The sequence below is a fragment of the Haliaeetus leucocephalus genome, unplaced genomic scaffold, assembly GCF_000737465.1.
Source record: "Haliaeetus leucocephalus isolate CR32 unplaced genomic scaffold, Haliaeetus_leucocephalus-4.0 Scaffold678, whole genome shotgun sequence".
NCBI lineage: Eukaryota > Metazoa > Chordata > Aves > Accipitriformes > Accipitridae > Haliaeetus > Haliaeetus leucocephalus.
The window spans coordinates 3,171,057-3,188,615 of record NW_010973114.1 but is presented as its reverse complement, the minus strand read 5'-3'; the positions used below and the strand labels follow the sequence as shown (position 1 = coordinate 3,188,615).

General features: G+C 53.0%; 1 protein-coding gene across 1 annotated transcript; it reads left to right on the top strand.

The window, feature by feature from the left end:
• The first annotated feature begins 3,074 nt into the window (after window positions 1-3,074).
• Window positions 3,075-7,453, top strand: VCPKMT (valosin containing protein lysine (K) methyltransferase). Its single transcript, XM_010579758.1, has 6 exons — window positions 3,075-3,286; window positions 3,567-3,677; window positions 3,887-3,959; window positions 4,924-5,043; window positions 6,461-6,565; window positions 7,131-7,453. The coding sequence occupies exons 1-6, from the start codon at window positions 3,075-3,077 to the stop codon at window positions 7,143-7,145; spliced, it is 636 nt and encodes a 211-aa protein (XP_010578060.1). The 3' UTR covers window positions 7,146-7,453.
• Window positions 7,454-17,559: the final 10,106 nt, after the last annotated feature.

The window sequence follows — 17,559 nt, the reverse complement described above, 5'->3', positions numbered from 1 at the left end:
CAGGCAGGAAACGGACAATGCCTTGATTACGGTTTTTCCTCTGCAGCAAAAATGCAGCTCATAACTCTTTTCTGTAAGTTTGTGAACAACTCTTCTACTGGTATCTGGTGGTGAAATTCAGCTCGGTGAACTACTCCCCTAATGCTCTCTGCATAGCAAAGGCAGGCTGTCAGGTTTCACTGTTCCAGTGATCTGCAGAATAAGCTGAACAAGTGAATTTTTTTTAGTTCCTTGTATTAACTCTTTTGAAGTCCTCAGCACCAGCTATTGCTAAAAGATGAGTAATCTCTTTTTAGACTTTTACATTTTGTGTGTTGTTGAAGGGGAAAAAAATCCTCTCCCAAATTTTAAAATATATAGATGTCAGCTTTATACCTTCCTGTACAAGTGCTTAGACCAGAAGCATTTTTCAGTATACCATTTTAAAATATATCATAGCTTTATATTTTGGTACTGACTCAGCAAAGCCCTTACCAGATCATTTTAAGCTGAGCATCTGTTGATTAGTAATGGCTTCCGTATGTATCAAAGTACTTCCTTCCATCAAGACCTTTGCGATGGACTTTGAGGAGAGTTTAAACTTGTGGAAGCAGGAGCGTACATTTATTAGGGTTAACCTGGAAATGATGCTGCGCAGGGCTGCCATTCTCAGAACAGGCTTTTTTAGGTGCCAATTTACATTTTATGTTGACAGCCTACAAAAATACCTGGGGGGCTGTGAAACACTTCCTTCTTTTAACTCTTAAACCTGATTGTGAAAGAGTGAGATTGGGCAGCAGCTCTGAATTCCACAGTTGAAGCTAGAGAAAAAGAAATACATAACTCAGTGGGGCCCAGAATGGTTTGTTTAGGAAAAATAGTGATGCGGTTAACAAAGTCTCAAGCCTAGGTCATTGTTCTCTGTTAGATTGGACAGAGGTAGGCATTCCTGCCGGAGCTTCTCGCTGCTATCTGGGGATGTCCTGAGCAGCGAAGGTGACCATTGTTCCTGGTGGGCCCTCAGGACCTGTCCTCTGCCAGGGACCAAAGGGACAGACATAAGCCTGCAAGTCCACGTTGCTGTTTTGCCAGTGGCAGGTCCTGTTAAGCAAGTCCCTGACCCTCCTGCCTTCCTCAGCCTCTCACTTCTTCTCCCCTGGTGCCCCTTCGTCGTGCTCTGCACTGGATATGGAAAAAGATCCTGAGGGTTTTTTTGCAGGCCAGGCTTAAAGCATCACCACCCAGAAGTGATCAATAGCAGTGCTGGGACAGTAAAGTTCCAGGAGGATGAGGGCAGAGGAGAGCAGGAATCTCTTACATTAGATCTCCCAACCAGGGCAGTGATACGAAAACACGAGATAACTTGTGCTAGAAGGCAGCAGCTAAACAATGTTCCTAGCCGCATTTCCCATGCATGAAACGTGACTTTTACATTTATGGGGCCAGCTCCAGAGTTAACCTAAAGTACATAAATCACAGCATGATTCAGAAAAGGGGCCTTGCTTACGGGTAACTTACCACACAATTAAACTGTCTTCCAAGCGTAACAGGAGCTGGAAAATACAAAGACAAGCATTCCAAGGCAGGGCGGCAGCAGCAATGCCAGTGGCTCAAAGTACAGCGGGTACAGCAACACACGTTCCCAAAGTAACTGTTTGGCTGTGGAAGTGGTCGAAGGCAGGCAGATTCCCACCAGTGCGGTTCAAGGGAATGCCAAGATAGCAATAAATTAACATTTCAGTTACTTCATAATTAGAGGGATAGATAAAAAGAGCAAAAAAATTGCTAGAGGGGGAAAATGTGAAATTGCTGGGTTTGAAGATGGCTTGTGTGGGAAAAGGCAGTTCCCTCAGAAAAGTGCAGATAAACAGATGGAATGTGAAGACAGTTAATAGCAAAAGAAACATCTTTCTAGTTGTTTTCGGTGATCCTATTTTGAGTTGCTGAGTTTCAGCATTTCCCCCTGCTCTGGAGCTGGAATAACTTCTTTGGGTGCTATGATGTCGCTACAGCAGATCAAAACCAAGAAGGGATAAAAGAAACCATCTTTTGTTTCTTTTTTTCCCAGTTTTCAGAAACACACCACAAGTCTGAATATACCATTTGGAATACCCAGCAAATGCAGTTAACTCCTCCCTGGGGAAGGGAGTGAGCATTGGTAAGAAATGTTAAGGAATAAGGTAATAAAAACTTTCTTCCACATGTCCAAGGAAAAAATCAAAAGCCTTTGCACTTAAAAAATTGTTGACACAGTCAACTCATGCTCAGCTGCTTTTTTAAAACCTTTTTTTAAGTTTAAATGTTGGATGAGGGTCTACAACACCCATGATTTCTAGCAATCGTCTGGCTCTAGTGGGACTGCATGCCCGCAGTGCTTACAGGCTGCACTGATGAACTTGTGAAGTAGATTTTGAATCGCTGTGTGTTAATTTTCAGGCAGTTCACACGTGGAAAGTTTTCTTCACGGCTGCCTTTCCTCTGGCTGATGTTTCATGTCGTCTTTAGTCTGCTGGGCTAAATGAGGAAGGTCTGACTTACTGTCAGACTTACAAGCTCCTGCATGTAGCCTAAAAATGGAGGTTTCTCACCTACGAGGGAAGTCTGATTTTGTGGCAAATGCGCCCAAGGCCGCAGTACCCAGACGAGCGATGGCTGCTGCCACTCTCTCCTCCAACAACCCGGCCAGTTAACGCAGCAGCTCTACGTTCGCTCCTCTGCTGCCAGCTAGCACTAAAAACAACTAAAAGTACGCTTTTCTGTCAAGGAAGGATAGCCCAGAATATATGCTTTCATATAATTCACGGCCAACTCACAGGAGAGTCGGCCAGGAGGCGTTAGGGAGCGGTTTACATGGAACAGCTCCTCGGGGATTCCTGCCGCTTCAGGGAAGCGGCTGGGGCTGAGGCGCGGGGGAAGGGAGAGGGCGGCATCGATACAGAGGGCGGCCGGGCAGCCCGGAACGCCTCACGGGCACCGCTGAGGCGACGGAGCTGCCCACAACCGCCATTTCCTCTCACCCGGGCGTGACGGGCCCGAGAGGGAGGGAGGTAGGGGCGGGCCGGGGCCGCCGCCGCCGCCGCCTCAGTGCCGCGGCCATGGCGGGCTTCGTGAGGGAGCTGGAGCGGCGGGGCGGACCGGCTCTGCGGCTGGAGCAGCGGGCGGCGGGCGGCGTGGGTTGCGTGGTGTGGGACGCCGCGTTGGTTCTCGCCAAATTCTTGGAAACCGGCGCCTGCCCTCTCGCCCGACGAGAAGTTCTCGAGCTGGGCGCCGGTACCGGTGCTGTCGGGATCATGGCGGCCACCTTGGGGTGAGCGGCGCCGGCCGGGGCTTGCGGGAGGGCGGACGGGGCCGCTCCGGTTCCCGCCTGCCCGGGCGAGGGCGAAGCGGGGACAACGCTGTGACTGCCGGGAAGGGGCAGGGGCAGGGGCAGGTCCCTCCTGCCCGGTTTCCCCCCTCTTCCCCCGCTTTTTTTGGCGTTATTTGCGTGAAATCTTGCAAATTCTTGCAAAACGCCCGTGTGGTGCGCGGTCGCAGTGGCGAGGGGCCGGGGGCCGGTGGGTCGGGCCGTAACCCCGTGTGTGTTCCAGGGCGAACGTGACGGTCACCGACCTTGAGGAGCTGCAGGAGCTGTTGACGGTTAATATAGAGAACAACAAACATCTGGTGACAGGGTCAGTCCGAGCCAAGGTACTGAAATGGTTTGTATGATCCTTTAACGTTTCTGTTCAGCTTTAACGGGGCTTCTGCTCTTGCTGTGTTAAATTCCCAGATACACTTGAAAACACTGCTGTAGAAGGGAAGCTCAGCGTAAGAACATAGTAGTTAACTTCATGCTCAGTCCTTTAGCAGTGTGTGCTGTATTATTATCGAAGCTTGTTTTCACCTTTTTTTTTTTGCTTCTTTTTAGGGGCGAAGATGTTACAGAATTTCAGCCTCCCCCCGATTATATACTAATGGCTGATTGCATTTACTATGAGGAGGTAAACGAGGACTTTGCAAAACCCCTGTAGAAAGCTTCCTTGGGAAGGGTGTGGGTTCAGTGTGAGAAGTGTTCAAATAAATATTGTGCTTGCGTCTTGGCCCCCGTGGTTCAGAGGAATACGTAGAACAAGGCTAGAAAAGGCATTTTTAACAGATTAAAGGCTATTTGAGATTCAACCAGATACCTTTTTTATGCTTAAAAAAAACCCCGAACGTAATATTTGTGCCACCCCCCCCCCGCACCCCCTTTTGTCTTTTACATTGGGAATGAAGTGTGAAGCAAAACATTGTAACTGATAGTTACAAACTGTTTAATGCATTGGTAAATGAAGTTTAATAGTGCCACATTTGCATTGTTTGGGTTCTCCTCACACTTCTCTTGGCAAGGCAAAAGGAGAAGTCATGCTCTGGCTTAGTGGTTGCTGTAGTCTGCCTCATCTCCTCAGTGGGAGCTCTGTAGGATGTGCACAGAGAGCTAACAGAAGCTGCAAAAAAATGGAAATTATCTGAAGAACCCTATGTCCCAGTGCCCTTTCAGTGGTCTTCCCAGCCCCTTGCATTGGCTCCCTGTGTGTTGGTCCTGTTTCAATATGTAGTGGTCTGGATCTTAGCTATGTTTCAAGAATGGTTGAGAAAATGCTCATTTTTGAAACATGTCAAGAAATAGTCATTGTTGTGTGCCTCAAGGAAATGCCTGCTCAGCAGTGTGGGATGTTTTTGGCTTTGATGCTAGTTCAGTTTTCTTGGTCAGTCTGTGAAACTCTTCTCCTGTGCAGTCTCCCTTTCTCCTCTGCTTTCCAGCTTGCCCCCATGTTCTTTTTGTCCCAGTTAAAGTACTAAAAATAACTCCTGAAAGGCAAAACTGGAAAGTTCTCTCTTGGGTGAAGACTTTAGTTAGAGGGTATTGTGCCAGTAAAATGAACTTGAAATCTAAGTGGGAAATACTTAACCTCTTTTGGGCAGTCATTAGAACCATTACTGAAGACACTGAAGGACCTTACTGGCCCTGATACTTGCATCTTGTGCTGTTACGAGCAGAGGACTATGGGAAAGAACCCTGAAATTGAGAGAAAATACTTTGAGGTAAGTGTTTTTAACGTGTGCTTTTTGAACACAAGGAAAATAGCTTGGATACAGGAGGTCTTTGTATTGGATCAGCTGAACATCAACGGCAGTTGCTACACATACAAATTCAGGTTGACTGCACAAAGTAGAGTTTGTAGCAGGAGAAGCATGTTTGTCTTTACATGGGGCAGAAAATTTGGATGGTGACTTGTGAAATTATTGTCCAACTTAGCAGTAGCAACTTTCTGGATACGTACTGAGCTTTCCTTCCCTCAAAAGGTTGAACTAACCTTTCTTGCCTTACTAATCTTAACTGTATTGATGCTTTTGATCCAGGCAGCCAGGCTTGCATAGGTTGTTAAAAGCCTCTCTAGCTCGCGATACCTTCCACATTTGCAAAAGGGCCACCATATGTGAGGCAATACCTGTCAAAATCAAAACAATCATTTAGCATGTTCCATTGAAAGCAGAGGGAAAATATGGGTAAAGTTTTCCAGAGTAGCTCAGGAACACAAGACTCTGCTAAGTAATATAGCTGCTTTTGCAAAAATTTCCTCCCCCCTCTCCTGAGGGAGCGTTAATAGGAGATATAGTTAAATAGTCCAGCTGTATCTTCTGTGCAGGTAAAGAAAAGGAGCACAGGTAACAGCTGAATCCTCCTAACGTTATGGGGATGGCAGTCAGTGCAGGCTTTAACTCTGCACCTGTGAAGTCTGCTGAAAAGTAGCCCTTGTGCAGGAGTACTGGATTGTATGTAGTAATACTACTACTACAAAAAAGGGGAAGGGCAAGAATTCTAGAGTGATTTGTACGTGTTAATAAAAGCACCTCTTTGATAATTAGCCATGCCTCGAACTCTTGTGGGGACCTGACTGTGAGGAGGGTTCCTATAATTGACATCAGCTCTGATGAGATGCCACTCCCACGATAAACACAACAGGTGTTTCTGCATGATTTCTGCTCTCTCGTAATTTATTTCCTTCCTTAGCTTGCCAGGGTTCAGCCAAGTTAATCTTCTGAGTGCATTGCAGACTTGATGCTGGGGCTTTTTAGCCTTTTTTTTCCCCTTCCCCTCCAGTTGAGAAGGTTGGCAGACAGAGGCAGGTGCTGTCGTTTGGCTTAGGACTTCAGAGACTGGAGGAAGCAAAATGCTTTTATCACAAGTTTTTAGATTTTTCATAAATGTTTCAAGGTGTCTGTAACTTCGAATTGGCGCTGGAGTAGTTAAAATGAGAGTCAGTGTGCTGCACGGGGGGAAAAACGGCTTACACGTTTGTAGAGGCCTTTAGTGGAACGGTCTGAGTGTGGTGGTTCCAGCTTCCTAAGGCTTTTTGCTCTCATGCAGTATATTGTGGGACCTTTTTAACTGAACATGTTTAGTTCAAAAGGGCGGTCAGTGTCATTTGAATTGTTTTGTGTGTTCTCTGATAACCAGCTGCTTCAGATGGACTTTGAGCTGGAAGAAATTCCCCTGGATAAGCACGATGAAGAGTATCGCAGTGAAGACATTCATATCATGAATATCCACAGGAAACAAATGGTAGGTTAATTTAACTGGCGCAGCGAATGCTGCCAGGAATTCACAGAGCTGCTGTTTACTTGGCGTAGTGTGAGCGTTCCAGGGGTGAAGCTCTAAAATGACTGTGAAATACTGTTAGGGACCCTGTGGAACTGCGGACCAGAACCGTGCGTGTACAAAGGAACTACTTTGTCCTGAAACCCAGCGCTCTGCCAGGTGCCAGCCTTTGTCTGCAGCAGGACCATGCTTGAGCTGCACGCTGATTTTCTCTTCTGCTTCCGCACTCTGTAGGGCAGTGGGATCTCAGAACTGGAGTTTTGAGGCACCAAAACAATTAAAATAGTACGCCCACTGCTGCTTTTAGTACTGTGTGCTCTGCTGTACAGCCCTCTCCCCAAAACCAGCCTCTAGACGTGGTACTTGGCACCTGTCAGGCTTGATTAGATCATTTTTTGGTTAATTGATGGAGCAGACAGTTATGCATGAAGAAGATTACTTTGCATATTGCACTGACATGACATGCGGGTCCAGTGCCAAAAACAGGCCACTTAAAAATCAGTACTTTTTTTTTAAAATCTCTTCACAGAATTTTCCATCGTGAGATCTTTGACCGCAGTATCTGTCCTTTGGCAACTGGTAGAGCTCTGGAGAAGAGGGAGAGGGTATAGAATAACACCACAAAGGGACTGTCTCCAGTGTGGTTTGTGACTCATCTATGGAAAATGGCTTCTCGATGGTGGACTTGGCATGAGGCACCAGAAGAAGTTAGACTAGATCCACTGACTGCGCCTTCCAAGAGGACAGACGTGAGCTGTCGATGTCTGCCAGCTGAGGCAGAAAACTGAACCAGAGCTTCACCCAGAGCAGCGCTGGGTGCATGTTCTGCTTACCTCTGCTTGTTAGAGCAGTGGGCGGCTTGCCGAGTGCTCGTGGAGCAGATCCGAGGACACCGCACCACGGTCTCTGTGAGGAGAAAACTCTCTGAGTGGGCTCAATCACACAGCCCCAGATAGACAGTTAATAAAATTTTTACACTTGAGATGGGTGTCAGATGGTGGGGTTTGTTGCTTTTTCTTTCAGCCTGTGGTTTCTGTGTCATTCCTGCGTTGCAGAGGTCCTAGGAGTCTCATTCCAGGAGCAGACGCCGTCGTTGGTGGTAGGTACTGCACAGATAGAACACACACGTGGTCCCTGCGCCTGTGTGAAATTGTTCTTCCTTTTGATTTCACCTGCACTTTTCTGGTACAAGGATCCGCAGCGTTAAAGTTCAACACCTTCGAACGATTCTGGTGAGCAGGCTCATTGTTGCTGTTGGTATTTCTCGCCAAGCTGCCTCTTGTTTTGCACAGCAATGACTTTGAGATGTAATTTCAAAGTAAATCTCACTTCTGCTCTGTAGCGGCAGTGGCCGTGGCTGCCTGCGCCATCCCGCAGCCCCGGCTGCGCGCTGTGAAAGTAGGTCTGCTGCGACAGAGGTGCTGCTCAACGTGATTTGGAACGGCCTGTTACAATTCCTTGTTCACGCTGCGCACAGCACGAGCGGTCCCTGCTTCAGAAACCTGAGTATTTAGGCTAAATGCACTGGGTTTTCTCAAAACCTCAGCCGTTGCTTTTGGGGGGAGCCTTGTTCATGGGCACCCGGGCACTTTCTGGGCCTGCCCTGAGCTCGGGCTCCCTTTATCTCCAGTAAGAGCGTTCCTTGCGAACTTCACACTCCATAAAACACTGTCCTGGCTTGCAAAGCACAACAGTGATGATTAGTGAATGCACAGCAAAGCGAGAATGTAATTTGTCATAACCGCACGTGTTATTTGTTAACTTGTTATGAAAAGAGCTCCTTAATTAACCGGTGGCCTGCAGGAAGATATTTACTGGCATGTTTACGCCAGCATGACTTCCCTGGTAGAAACTCTTGTTCCAGAAGTGGTGTCTGAAGGTGCGAGAGCCGTGCCGTTTGCGGATAGCATCTCCCTGCAGCCGCAGCCTCTTTGGTGACTGCAGACCCCTGGGAGGAGGGGAGCAGCATTTCCCAGGGGTCTGGTGCTGACGGAATAATTGTATTTTATCGATGGGGCGTGTGATTTCAGCACTTCCTTTATATATGGGCTCGGATCTCTTGTCGAGAAGAAAAAAGGGAGGAAGTTGTGCTTTTCTCTTCCCCGCCCGCAGCCGCTGGCTGCTCCTCCGTGCCCTCAACTTCATGCCTGTAATGCTAAAGTTGCGAACGTCATCGGGCGAGGGGGACCTTGTGTGTGTGTGTGGCTGATGGGTCCCGTCACCCCCCCCGCGCCATCTCCCCGTCACCAGCTGCACCCGCTGCGAGGGGGGATGTAAAACCCAACCGCTTCTGCTGCCGCTGCTCAGTCTCTGCGAAGAGGAAACCGCCGATAACCAGGGCAGGGGGGGGGTGACGTGCACTGTGTCTCGTCTGGATGAAATGGCTGCTTTTTTTTTTTGCGGGAGGGGCGGGCAGAAAAAAGGGCTTTTGGAGAGGGGATCGGGATCCTCCTGCTAGGGCTGAGCTCCGTGGTGGCTGGGGAGGGGGTGGCTGCTGTGGCGCAGGGATTGCTGCTCTTAACCAGGAGCAGGCGTGGGGCCCTCGTGGAAAACGGGGTGCGAGGGAAACGCTGGTCCTGCTTCTTGCCTGCCTCACCCATCCCGTTTGTCCCCGTTGTTTTTTTCTGTCCCAGCCCTGTCCCTTTGGGGAGAGCGTGCGTCAGCTCACCTAAACACAGGGTCTCTTCGGCGAGGTGCCCGGCATTGCCTACGCGTGGTTTTGCCAGTGTCAGGCTTTGCCTGGCCCCTGGGCCACAGCAGGCACTCCTGAGAACAACTCCCATCCCTGCCAGCACCGTACCGGCCAAAATCTGCCCCAGCGCCCTCCGCATGGGACATCTCATCCCTCCTTCGGCTCCAGCGGCCACGCAGCTGCCTCTGAGCTGGCTGCCGATGGAGCCAGCAGCACCAAAGCCACGGCGTTTGAGCTGGGTACACATCCTCTGCATCATCTTGCCAAAATTTGATTACACCCTTGCAAGAGAGAGCAGCAAACCTCCCGTGAGAGCCGGTTCAGTGGCACTGGTCACAGGCGGAGGTGTTTGGGAGACTGGGGCGTTTGCCGAACGTCGTGCTTAAATAATGGAAATTTTCTGGAATCATTTCAACACCAGCTCGAATGATGGGAAACACGCTGTGTGGGTTGCGGGTGTGGAGGTCGCCGGCGATTTCCACGGGAGAGCCGTGATGCTCGCGTGCTGGGGCGGCATTGCCTCGTGTTCGGGTCAGACCGCAGCCTTGGTGGGTGGCTCATTCCTGCCTGGTCCCTCCGGTGGCACCCGCATCTCGGTGACACCGATGGCAGTGCCATCACCCTGTGGTCCTGCTGGGGCTTTGCTGGGCTGCTTACTCTTTGCTGTGACGGCCAGTGTAGCTTTTCACTTCCACTTAGATCGACGGCGAGGGCACCTGGATGCGGTCTGGGATGGAGCACAGTGTCTAATGCCAGCTCAGCACCAGCCGCATAAATCGCTGATCACTTCTTGTCGCCGTATTAGTCACGACACAGCTCAGAAACCTGCCAGACCTCAGGAGATTCACCCTTGACATACCCTGATTATTTTTTTTTTCTTTCCTAGCAAAAGCACGGGACGCGGGGCAGCTGCCGCAGAGTGTGCCGGTGTCCGGATCCAGCCATCCGTGAGCAATTCCCGCGTTTCTCCCGGTGCTGCTGCAGAGCCCCCCGGGATTGCGTGGGGCCAGGACCCGCACCCACGCATCCCCCGGGGCTGGTGGCTTCGCTTGGGAAAGGCTGTCCTCTGCAGCTGTATAATCATTTTCTGTGCATGTAATCCTGGACAAATGGATTTTCCTCTTAGGAAATACTTCTTGCCTGTGGCATTAAGAGATAGTGTTAGAAAAGGCTTTGTATTACAGCGGATCTGCTCCTGCTCCCACCGACTGCAGTGGGTCCTCGGTAAATGGGCAAGTGGCTCACTTAAACTGCGTTTCTGGTTCATTTAGAGGGAGCAGATGCCCCCGAGCCTGCCGTTGTGCCGTTTCCAGACCCTCAAGCCAAGGAGCTGCTGCAAACGGCACAGCAACGCCGTCACTCGCCCACTCGCCCACGGGAGATTACGTACAGGGGCTCCCATCCCCAGCTGCGCTTGCCTTCTGCCTTGTCGGTCCCTGAGAGGTGGCTTGTGGCCGGCTGAAGGAGCAAGATGATGAGTGCAGGATCCCGGTTTGCACATGCCCTACTTGGAAAAAAAAAAACCCAAACCCAAAACTGCAGCGATTTCCTCTGTTTTCTGCAAAAGGGCTGGGCAAGGCTCCCTGGGGACCATGGCAGGCATGGCACCAATGGGTCACTGTGATGCCAGCCTCGTTAGCGGAATTTCAAACCCCAGGCATTTTGCCAGCCTGACCTGGGGGTGCTTGGTGGCGTGGCGATGGGGACGCTCCGTGGTGGCTGGAGCGGTGCCGACGTGGCTCTTCGACCCGGCACAGGCATGGTCCCGTGTGGAATGCGAGGAGAGATGCCGGCGCGTGGGATGCGAGGAGAGAGATCGCAGCTGCCTTCTCCGCCCGCCTCCCAAAACGGTGTCGGTTCAGTCTGCCCAGGGCTTGCTGCCGGTGCAGCGCCCTGTCATCCCTCGGAGCGGGAAAGCCGTGGGACCTCCATCTCGTGGTCCAGCAGTTATGTCCTTTCACCTCCTGATACGAAAAAAGTTTCTTTTCTGCTGCTGAGCAAACAGCGAGGGTTTTTTTGCAACAAAGGCACCAGTGAGTACTTGCTCCTGTGCTGGTGGGTGACTACAGCCGTGGTTTTCAGCCCTGAGTAAGAGTGTTTGGGTGCTCCCAGCCCCGGGGAGCGACCTGGGACCTCAGCAGGGTGATGATGCAGGTGGTCCATGCTGGCGTCGAAGGTCAGTGGTCTCTTTTGAGGATCCCCTTCTCCTCCCAGCCACTGTCCCATGGGAAGGGGATGGAAGATGCCGATGAGCAGAGAAAGCTGTGGCTGCAGTTCTGGCAAATGTTTTTTGGCCTTTCGAGACCTTTCTGGAGGATGCTTCCCGCTGCCCCTTGGGATGGATGGCTGAGTCTGCCCCCGGTTTGCTGTGGGAGGTTTCACCTATTGCTTCAAGCTGTGAGACCCATGTGCCTGAGGCTGCGTGGCCTGTAAGCAGCACCTCCATCTTCATACCTGTAATTAGTGTGTGCCAATTATTTCTGCCCTTGCCAGCTCTCATGTGGGATGTGGGGGCAGCTGAGGGCATGTCGGAGTAACTCGGAATGGGTGGCGATGCAGGGCTCCTGCTTTGGCTTGGTTATTTTTTTTTGTTCTTCTTGCACTTGTGGGTTTGCTTTGCTTTTTTTTTTAAAAAAAAAAAAAAAAAAGGAAAAGGCTGCATAAGGGAGAAGACAGCAGTGGGTGAGAGGGAGGTGGGGATGCCTTGGGGAAGCAGCCAGGCTGGATACGGCTCTTGCCGAGCTGGGACATGGTCCCTGGTACCCTGCCAGCACCGGCTGGGAATTGCAGGCAGCCCCACGCTGGTGGCCGGTCTGGCTGCCGGCAGGATGGGAAGGACGCGTGGCATGGCCCCTCTCCACGCTCGCCACCATGAGTTCACCCGTTTCCTTCCTCTCACGGCAACCGGGCGGGCAAAAGTCACGTTTCTTCCTATTGCTTCTGTGCCCTGCCCCTGAGGAGGTTTTGCTCACGGCGATGCAGCGCTCGGTGGCCTTGAGGTCCCATCCTGGCACGTCCCCATCCCGGCACATCCCGGTCCCTGCTGAGCCCGCGCTTCCCATTGTGCCCGAAATCTCTGACTCATCCGTCTCGTGGCCAGCGGCCGGGGCCGAGCTGCTCCGCTCTAGTGCAATCCCCGGCGTGTGCAATCCCCGGCTCACTGACATTTCTGTTCTCCTCCGCGGTGGCAGGAATCGGACGCTTCTCCTCCTGCTCTGACCGGCCTCCAAAGCCCGGCTCTCCTTCAGCTCAGCTTCAGCAGAACCCTGGCCCGAGGCCCTTGGTGCAGGGTGTTAATTCACCTCTGGTTAGGACCTGTGCTCCCCCAAGGGGGAAAAAAGTACAGTTGTGTCTCTGATGAGGCTGGATATGACCCCAGGCTGGCTGGCTGCTCCCCATGTGCATCCTTGCCTGCATGCTGGGACCAGTTTTCATGCCCAGGGTGATGAACGGACCCATTCCCAGTGCAGGCTCTGGGAATCCGGTCTGAAGCCACGGATGAAGTCATTAGTGACAGTTTTCTGCACGTGATTTGGCAGCAGCTGCACGTTTTGCTCCCCCTGCACAGGCTGGCAGCGCAGGCTTAACCCAGTTGATGTGTGGTGGCTTCTGAGGGCTGGTGAGGCCATCTGGAGATGCGTTGTCCACATGTCCCCATGGATTCCCAAGCTCCAGCCACCCTCGGTGAGTGCAGGATCCCGTAAGATGCCTTAAATAAAAAATAAAACAGAGAAATAACCTGGCACGTGCTGCCCTGAGCATCGCCCCAAAAGGAAAATCACTGTTGCCGTACCCGGCGGGGCATCCTGGAGGGGCTGCGGGCTCTACCTCCTGTTGATGCTGGCTCATCCATCACTCCCAATCCAGAGCAGGATAAGAGTTCATGAGCAAGACACCATCAAGCAGAGGTAAATGCGGCAGCCAGGCATGCAGCAGGGAGGAAACAGCTCCGAAAAGCCACGTTTGGGGAAGCAGCATGTCCCTGCACACCAATGCCCTGGGGCTGCCATCACCTCCTTTCCTGTGCTCCCAAAACCCTCCTTGTGGTGATATCCATGATGGAGAGCACAGCTCAGCTGTCCCCAGGCTGCTGCTTCACCATGCCAGGTGTGTTCAGGTGCTAAATCCAGCATGGCCGGGTTTTGGGCAGTGCATCCCTTTTTTGGGGGAGTGCAATATTTTGGGGGGGAGAGCATCACTTTTTTAGGGATATGCATCATTTTTGAGGGAGTGCATCACTTTGGGGAGAGCAGCATGGGTTCGGGGGTTCTTTCCCTGCCTTGGCTCACAGCCTTTTCCACTGCACTCAGGACCTGGGGACCTCCAAGGGCTGAGGCAAGTGAAGAAGCTGAGTGGGATAGCACAGGCGGGCACCGGGAGCCCCGTGGGAGCCCTGGTGTCCCCATGGGAGCTGGGAGAGCCCCATTGCCCCGTCCCCACCACCCACGCCGTGGCTGAGTCACTCCTGCATGTTCGGTCCTTCCTGCCCTGGCACAAGCAGGAGCTCCCCGGGGCGGTTTCGCACCCACCGCCCCGTTTCCTCGGCCAGCCCTATTTAGATGCCCAATTTCCTTTTGGTTTGAATGCAAAGAAAGAGTTAAGCAGCTACAGGCTTGTGTGGATTTGGGCCAGATATTTAAAGATCCACGGCTGGGAAAGGAAAGGGGAGGTGTGATACTCTCCAAACGCTCTCCGCAAACACCTCGGAGGCTCCCGCTGCCGGTGCTGTCCCCGCGCTCCTGGCAGCGACTGGTGGGGGAGAGGCAGAAAATGCCTTTCTCCTATTTTTAGCGCTTCGGTGGTGTCATTAGAATAATCTGGGATTGGAAAACGTTGCTGTGCAAAATTGCCTGGCAAGGCAAAACTCAAAAATGTAAAGGTCTCGGATGCTGCAGGGTAAAGGTGATGGGGATGGAGAGGAAACAGGCGGCCGTGGTCAAACGAGAGCTGCCCGGGGAGCGTGGGTGGCGATGGGGGCGAGCCGTGCCGAAGCGACGCAGAGCAATTTAATAGACATGGCCTTAATAACATCCCAGGAGAGGGAGGTTTAAATAGAGACGAGGTGCCTCCCAGGGAGGGTTATCCAGGCTAGCGGGACGTGCTCAGCCCTGCGCCAGCGCTGGGGACGCTTTTGCAGCCTTGTCGGCGATGCCACCAGGCTCCTCGCCCTTACCACGACGATGTCCCCTCAGCGCAGCCCTTGCAAACACCCCTCTGGAGCCCAGCGTGCTGGGAATAAAATAAATCAGGAAGGGCTAAGCGTTATATGAAAAGCTGAGCTGAATGGAGGAGCTCAGCCAGGCCTTGTCAGCAAACGTCCCCCTGCTGAACCAGGACCAAACCGGTAGAAATTACGCCCAGAAATCGTACCCCCCCCTGAGCCGGAGCTTGTGCAGGAGCCCTGCACTGCACTGGCTCGCAGCCGCCCGCTGCCCCGCATGGGTCTCGTGCCCTCATCCTCCTTTGCCCCTTGGACAACTTGGCAAAGTCCAAAGCTAAACATTAGCTCAGGTCTTGGAGCAGCTGCCGATGGCCAACATGCCGCCCTCCGCTGTCCCCTGGCCGGGTTGGACCTCGTCCCCTTGGACTCAGCCTCCACCTCCATGCATTTCTCCACTTGATTTAAGGTGCTGCCTGGGGCCAACCATCATTTATGCACCTTTTCCCCCAGTCTAGATCCAGAAAGGCAGCATCTCCCCGGTGGCACATCCCTGGTGGTCCCCACCAAACCCCCTTCCCAGTGCCGCGTCGCCTTTGCGCCCTCCGGTTCCCCTTGCATCGCTCCTCCTTTCTGTCTCACGAGCTTCAGCCGTCCCAAAAATATCTAATTTCACATCCTGATCTTGCAGCTCAAGTTCATACATGTCGCTGCCCCAGCAAAGGCTGCAAAGAGAAACATTTGGGCTGTTTATTTGGCTGCACCCTGTTCCTGGTGGGGGTTCGTCGGGGCTGTCCTGCATTTGTACCTCCATCGCGAGCCTTTTTTTTATTTTTGCAAATCAGATCGTGGGAAAAGCCGTTGGCGGCCTTGGGAGAGCAGCCAGGTCGGAGAGCATCCTTCCTGCTCCCAGCCATCCCCCATGCGGGGTCGGAGGAGGACCAGAGCATCTTCCTCTGCAACTGGACGTGTGAAACGGAGCTCGGAGGCTCATGGCAAACCCCGTGCAAACGGCTATCAGGTCCTGGAGGCTGAATTGGACCTGCGTGGGTGTGATGGCTGCCGTCCCACTGCTGTTCGGAGTGTCGCCTTGAAAGCTGGTGCTGCGGCCAAACCAACTGGGAAAATGGGAAAAAAGCATCACCCCAAGCGGAGCGACAGCCACGAGTCCCAGACCACCTCCCCTCCCTCACGCCAGGGGCTATGCCTTGCCGGAACACACCTCCTGGCTATCCGAAGCCCCTTTCTTTGGGGAATAAACCCCACCAAAGGGCAGGGATGTTCCTTTCCAGCCCCAGCAGTGCCAACCCACAGCACCCATCCCCGAGGGACCCCACGGAGGGTCCCCACGTGCTCGCCAGCCGCTGGATCTGTTTGAACACCCGCCGGGCCGGGAGGGTGGAGCGCGATCGTTGCACGGTTAATTGGATTTGGCCGCTGCGACAGAAGGGCCGGGGATTAGGGTGCAGGGGAGGAATTACTGGCGGGGGCAGGAGCTGCCCTCGGGCTCTTTTGTCCTGGGGGATTATTGGTGGGGGCTGACAGACGGGGTTTGATGTCGTGTTCAGGATGGTCGGTGTAATCTCTTGTCGCAGCATCGCGGGCGGCCCTTGGGGATGGGGGGGCCGTGGCGTTCACCCCCTCCATGGACAAACCTCCCAGCTCTGCTCGGGCTGAGGGCTCAGTGTCGCGGATGAAGGATGCTCCGGGCACCTTTGCATGAAGGAGGCTGCTCTGTCTGCCGCCAAGCGATGGGAAGGGACCATGTTCCCCACCATGCACTCCCCAAAAGGATCGGCAGCTCCCGAAACCCATCTGATATAGCTGCTAGAAAACGATGGAGTCATCCTTCCCTGGTGATGTCCTGCGGTATTTAACAGCAGCTGGATGTATCCTCCATGCAGCCCTTTTTGACCCTGTTTAGCTTCTGGTGTTGACCGTCTCTGCAGGGTCGGATTCTGCCCCTCCTGGGACCAGGGGTCTCTAAAGCAAACAGGGACTGGAGTTGAGGCAGAGGGGTGAGCAGCTCTCAGGAAGGGGCTGTGCTTTTTCCTCCCATTTCTTGCTGACAAAAAGCAGCTCAGAGGTTCCCAGTGGAGGGGGGAAACACCAAAAATGCCCTAAAGGGATTGTGGATGCCGGCTCCAGCTCCATGCAGGGAGAGGGGCATCACGGGGGGCTCCTCCAACACCCCTGCCCTGCCACGGGGTTCCTGCCCTGCCACGGGGTTCCCGCTCTGCCAGAGCAGCTGAAACGCCTCATTTCCACAAAAATGAGTGGGAAATGAGCTCTCCAAATCCTCTGGACATTGGCCATCCTGCTGCCGAGGTTGCAGGGAACCCATCGGGATAACCCAACCGGGTGGGGGGGCATGCAGTCCCCCGGACCCAGGATTTGCCTGATGCGCTGCACAAAAACACCTAATTAGTGTTAAACTAGCCAAAAAAACCCACCCCAAACCAAACAGCTGCTGCAGTTTTTGGTGCATGGCATGGATAAGCTCCCCCCCTGCAAAAGCTGTGCCAAAGGGAGGGGGCTGCACGTGGCTGCCCATCGTTAACAGTGGCTGTTTAATTTCCTCTTGAGCAAGGCAGGGGGTTTGCTCCGTGACCAGCATCGGATGAGATAAACTCGCCCAAGCAAAGCAAACGCCCTGAGCCATGGCGTGGGGGGAACCCGAGATCCCCCGGGACTCTTTTGGGATTTGCCGCGGAGCTGGGAGATGATGGGCAGTCGCCTTGTCCCACCACCCAGGACAAATCCCTCAGCGGGGCGTGCGGCGATGCAGGCACTTGGGATTTTGGGCAATGCCGGGCTTGGGGATGACGCTGGCTCTGCTCCAGGTTGGCCAGCAGCTGATAAACCAGGCGGAGCACGGCCACTCCTCCGGAAAAACTGAAATTCAGGAGAAGCCGGTGGAGCCAAGGGAGTGATGGTGCGTAGGAGCTGGAAGTCACCAAGTCACCTCCCTGCGCAGAGGCTGGCCGGGGCCACCCAGGGCATCCCCAAAATGAAGCATCAGTCAGGCAAATTCAACATGTTGTGGCAGTGACGGGGAATCCCAGGGGCAAATCCCGGGAACTCGGCCGTGCTGCGGGAGCCAGGTCA

What these genes read in the sequence shown, in the direction of transcription:
- VCPKMT (XM_010579758.1), top strand. Translation starts at nt 3,075, where the DNA reads ATGGCGGGCTTCGTGAGGGAGCTGGAGCGGCGGGGCGGACCGGCTCTG. An exon ending in ATCATGGCGGCCACCTTGGG is followed by an intron (nt 3,287 to 3,566) that starts GTGAGCGGCGCC and finishes TGTGTGTTCCAG; the next exon opens with GGCGAACGTGACGGTCACCG. An exon ending in ATTGCATTTACTATGAGGAG is followed by an intron (nt 3,960 to 4,923) that starts GTAAACGAGGAC and finishes TCTTTTGGGCAG; the next exon opens with TCATTAGAACCATTACTGAA.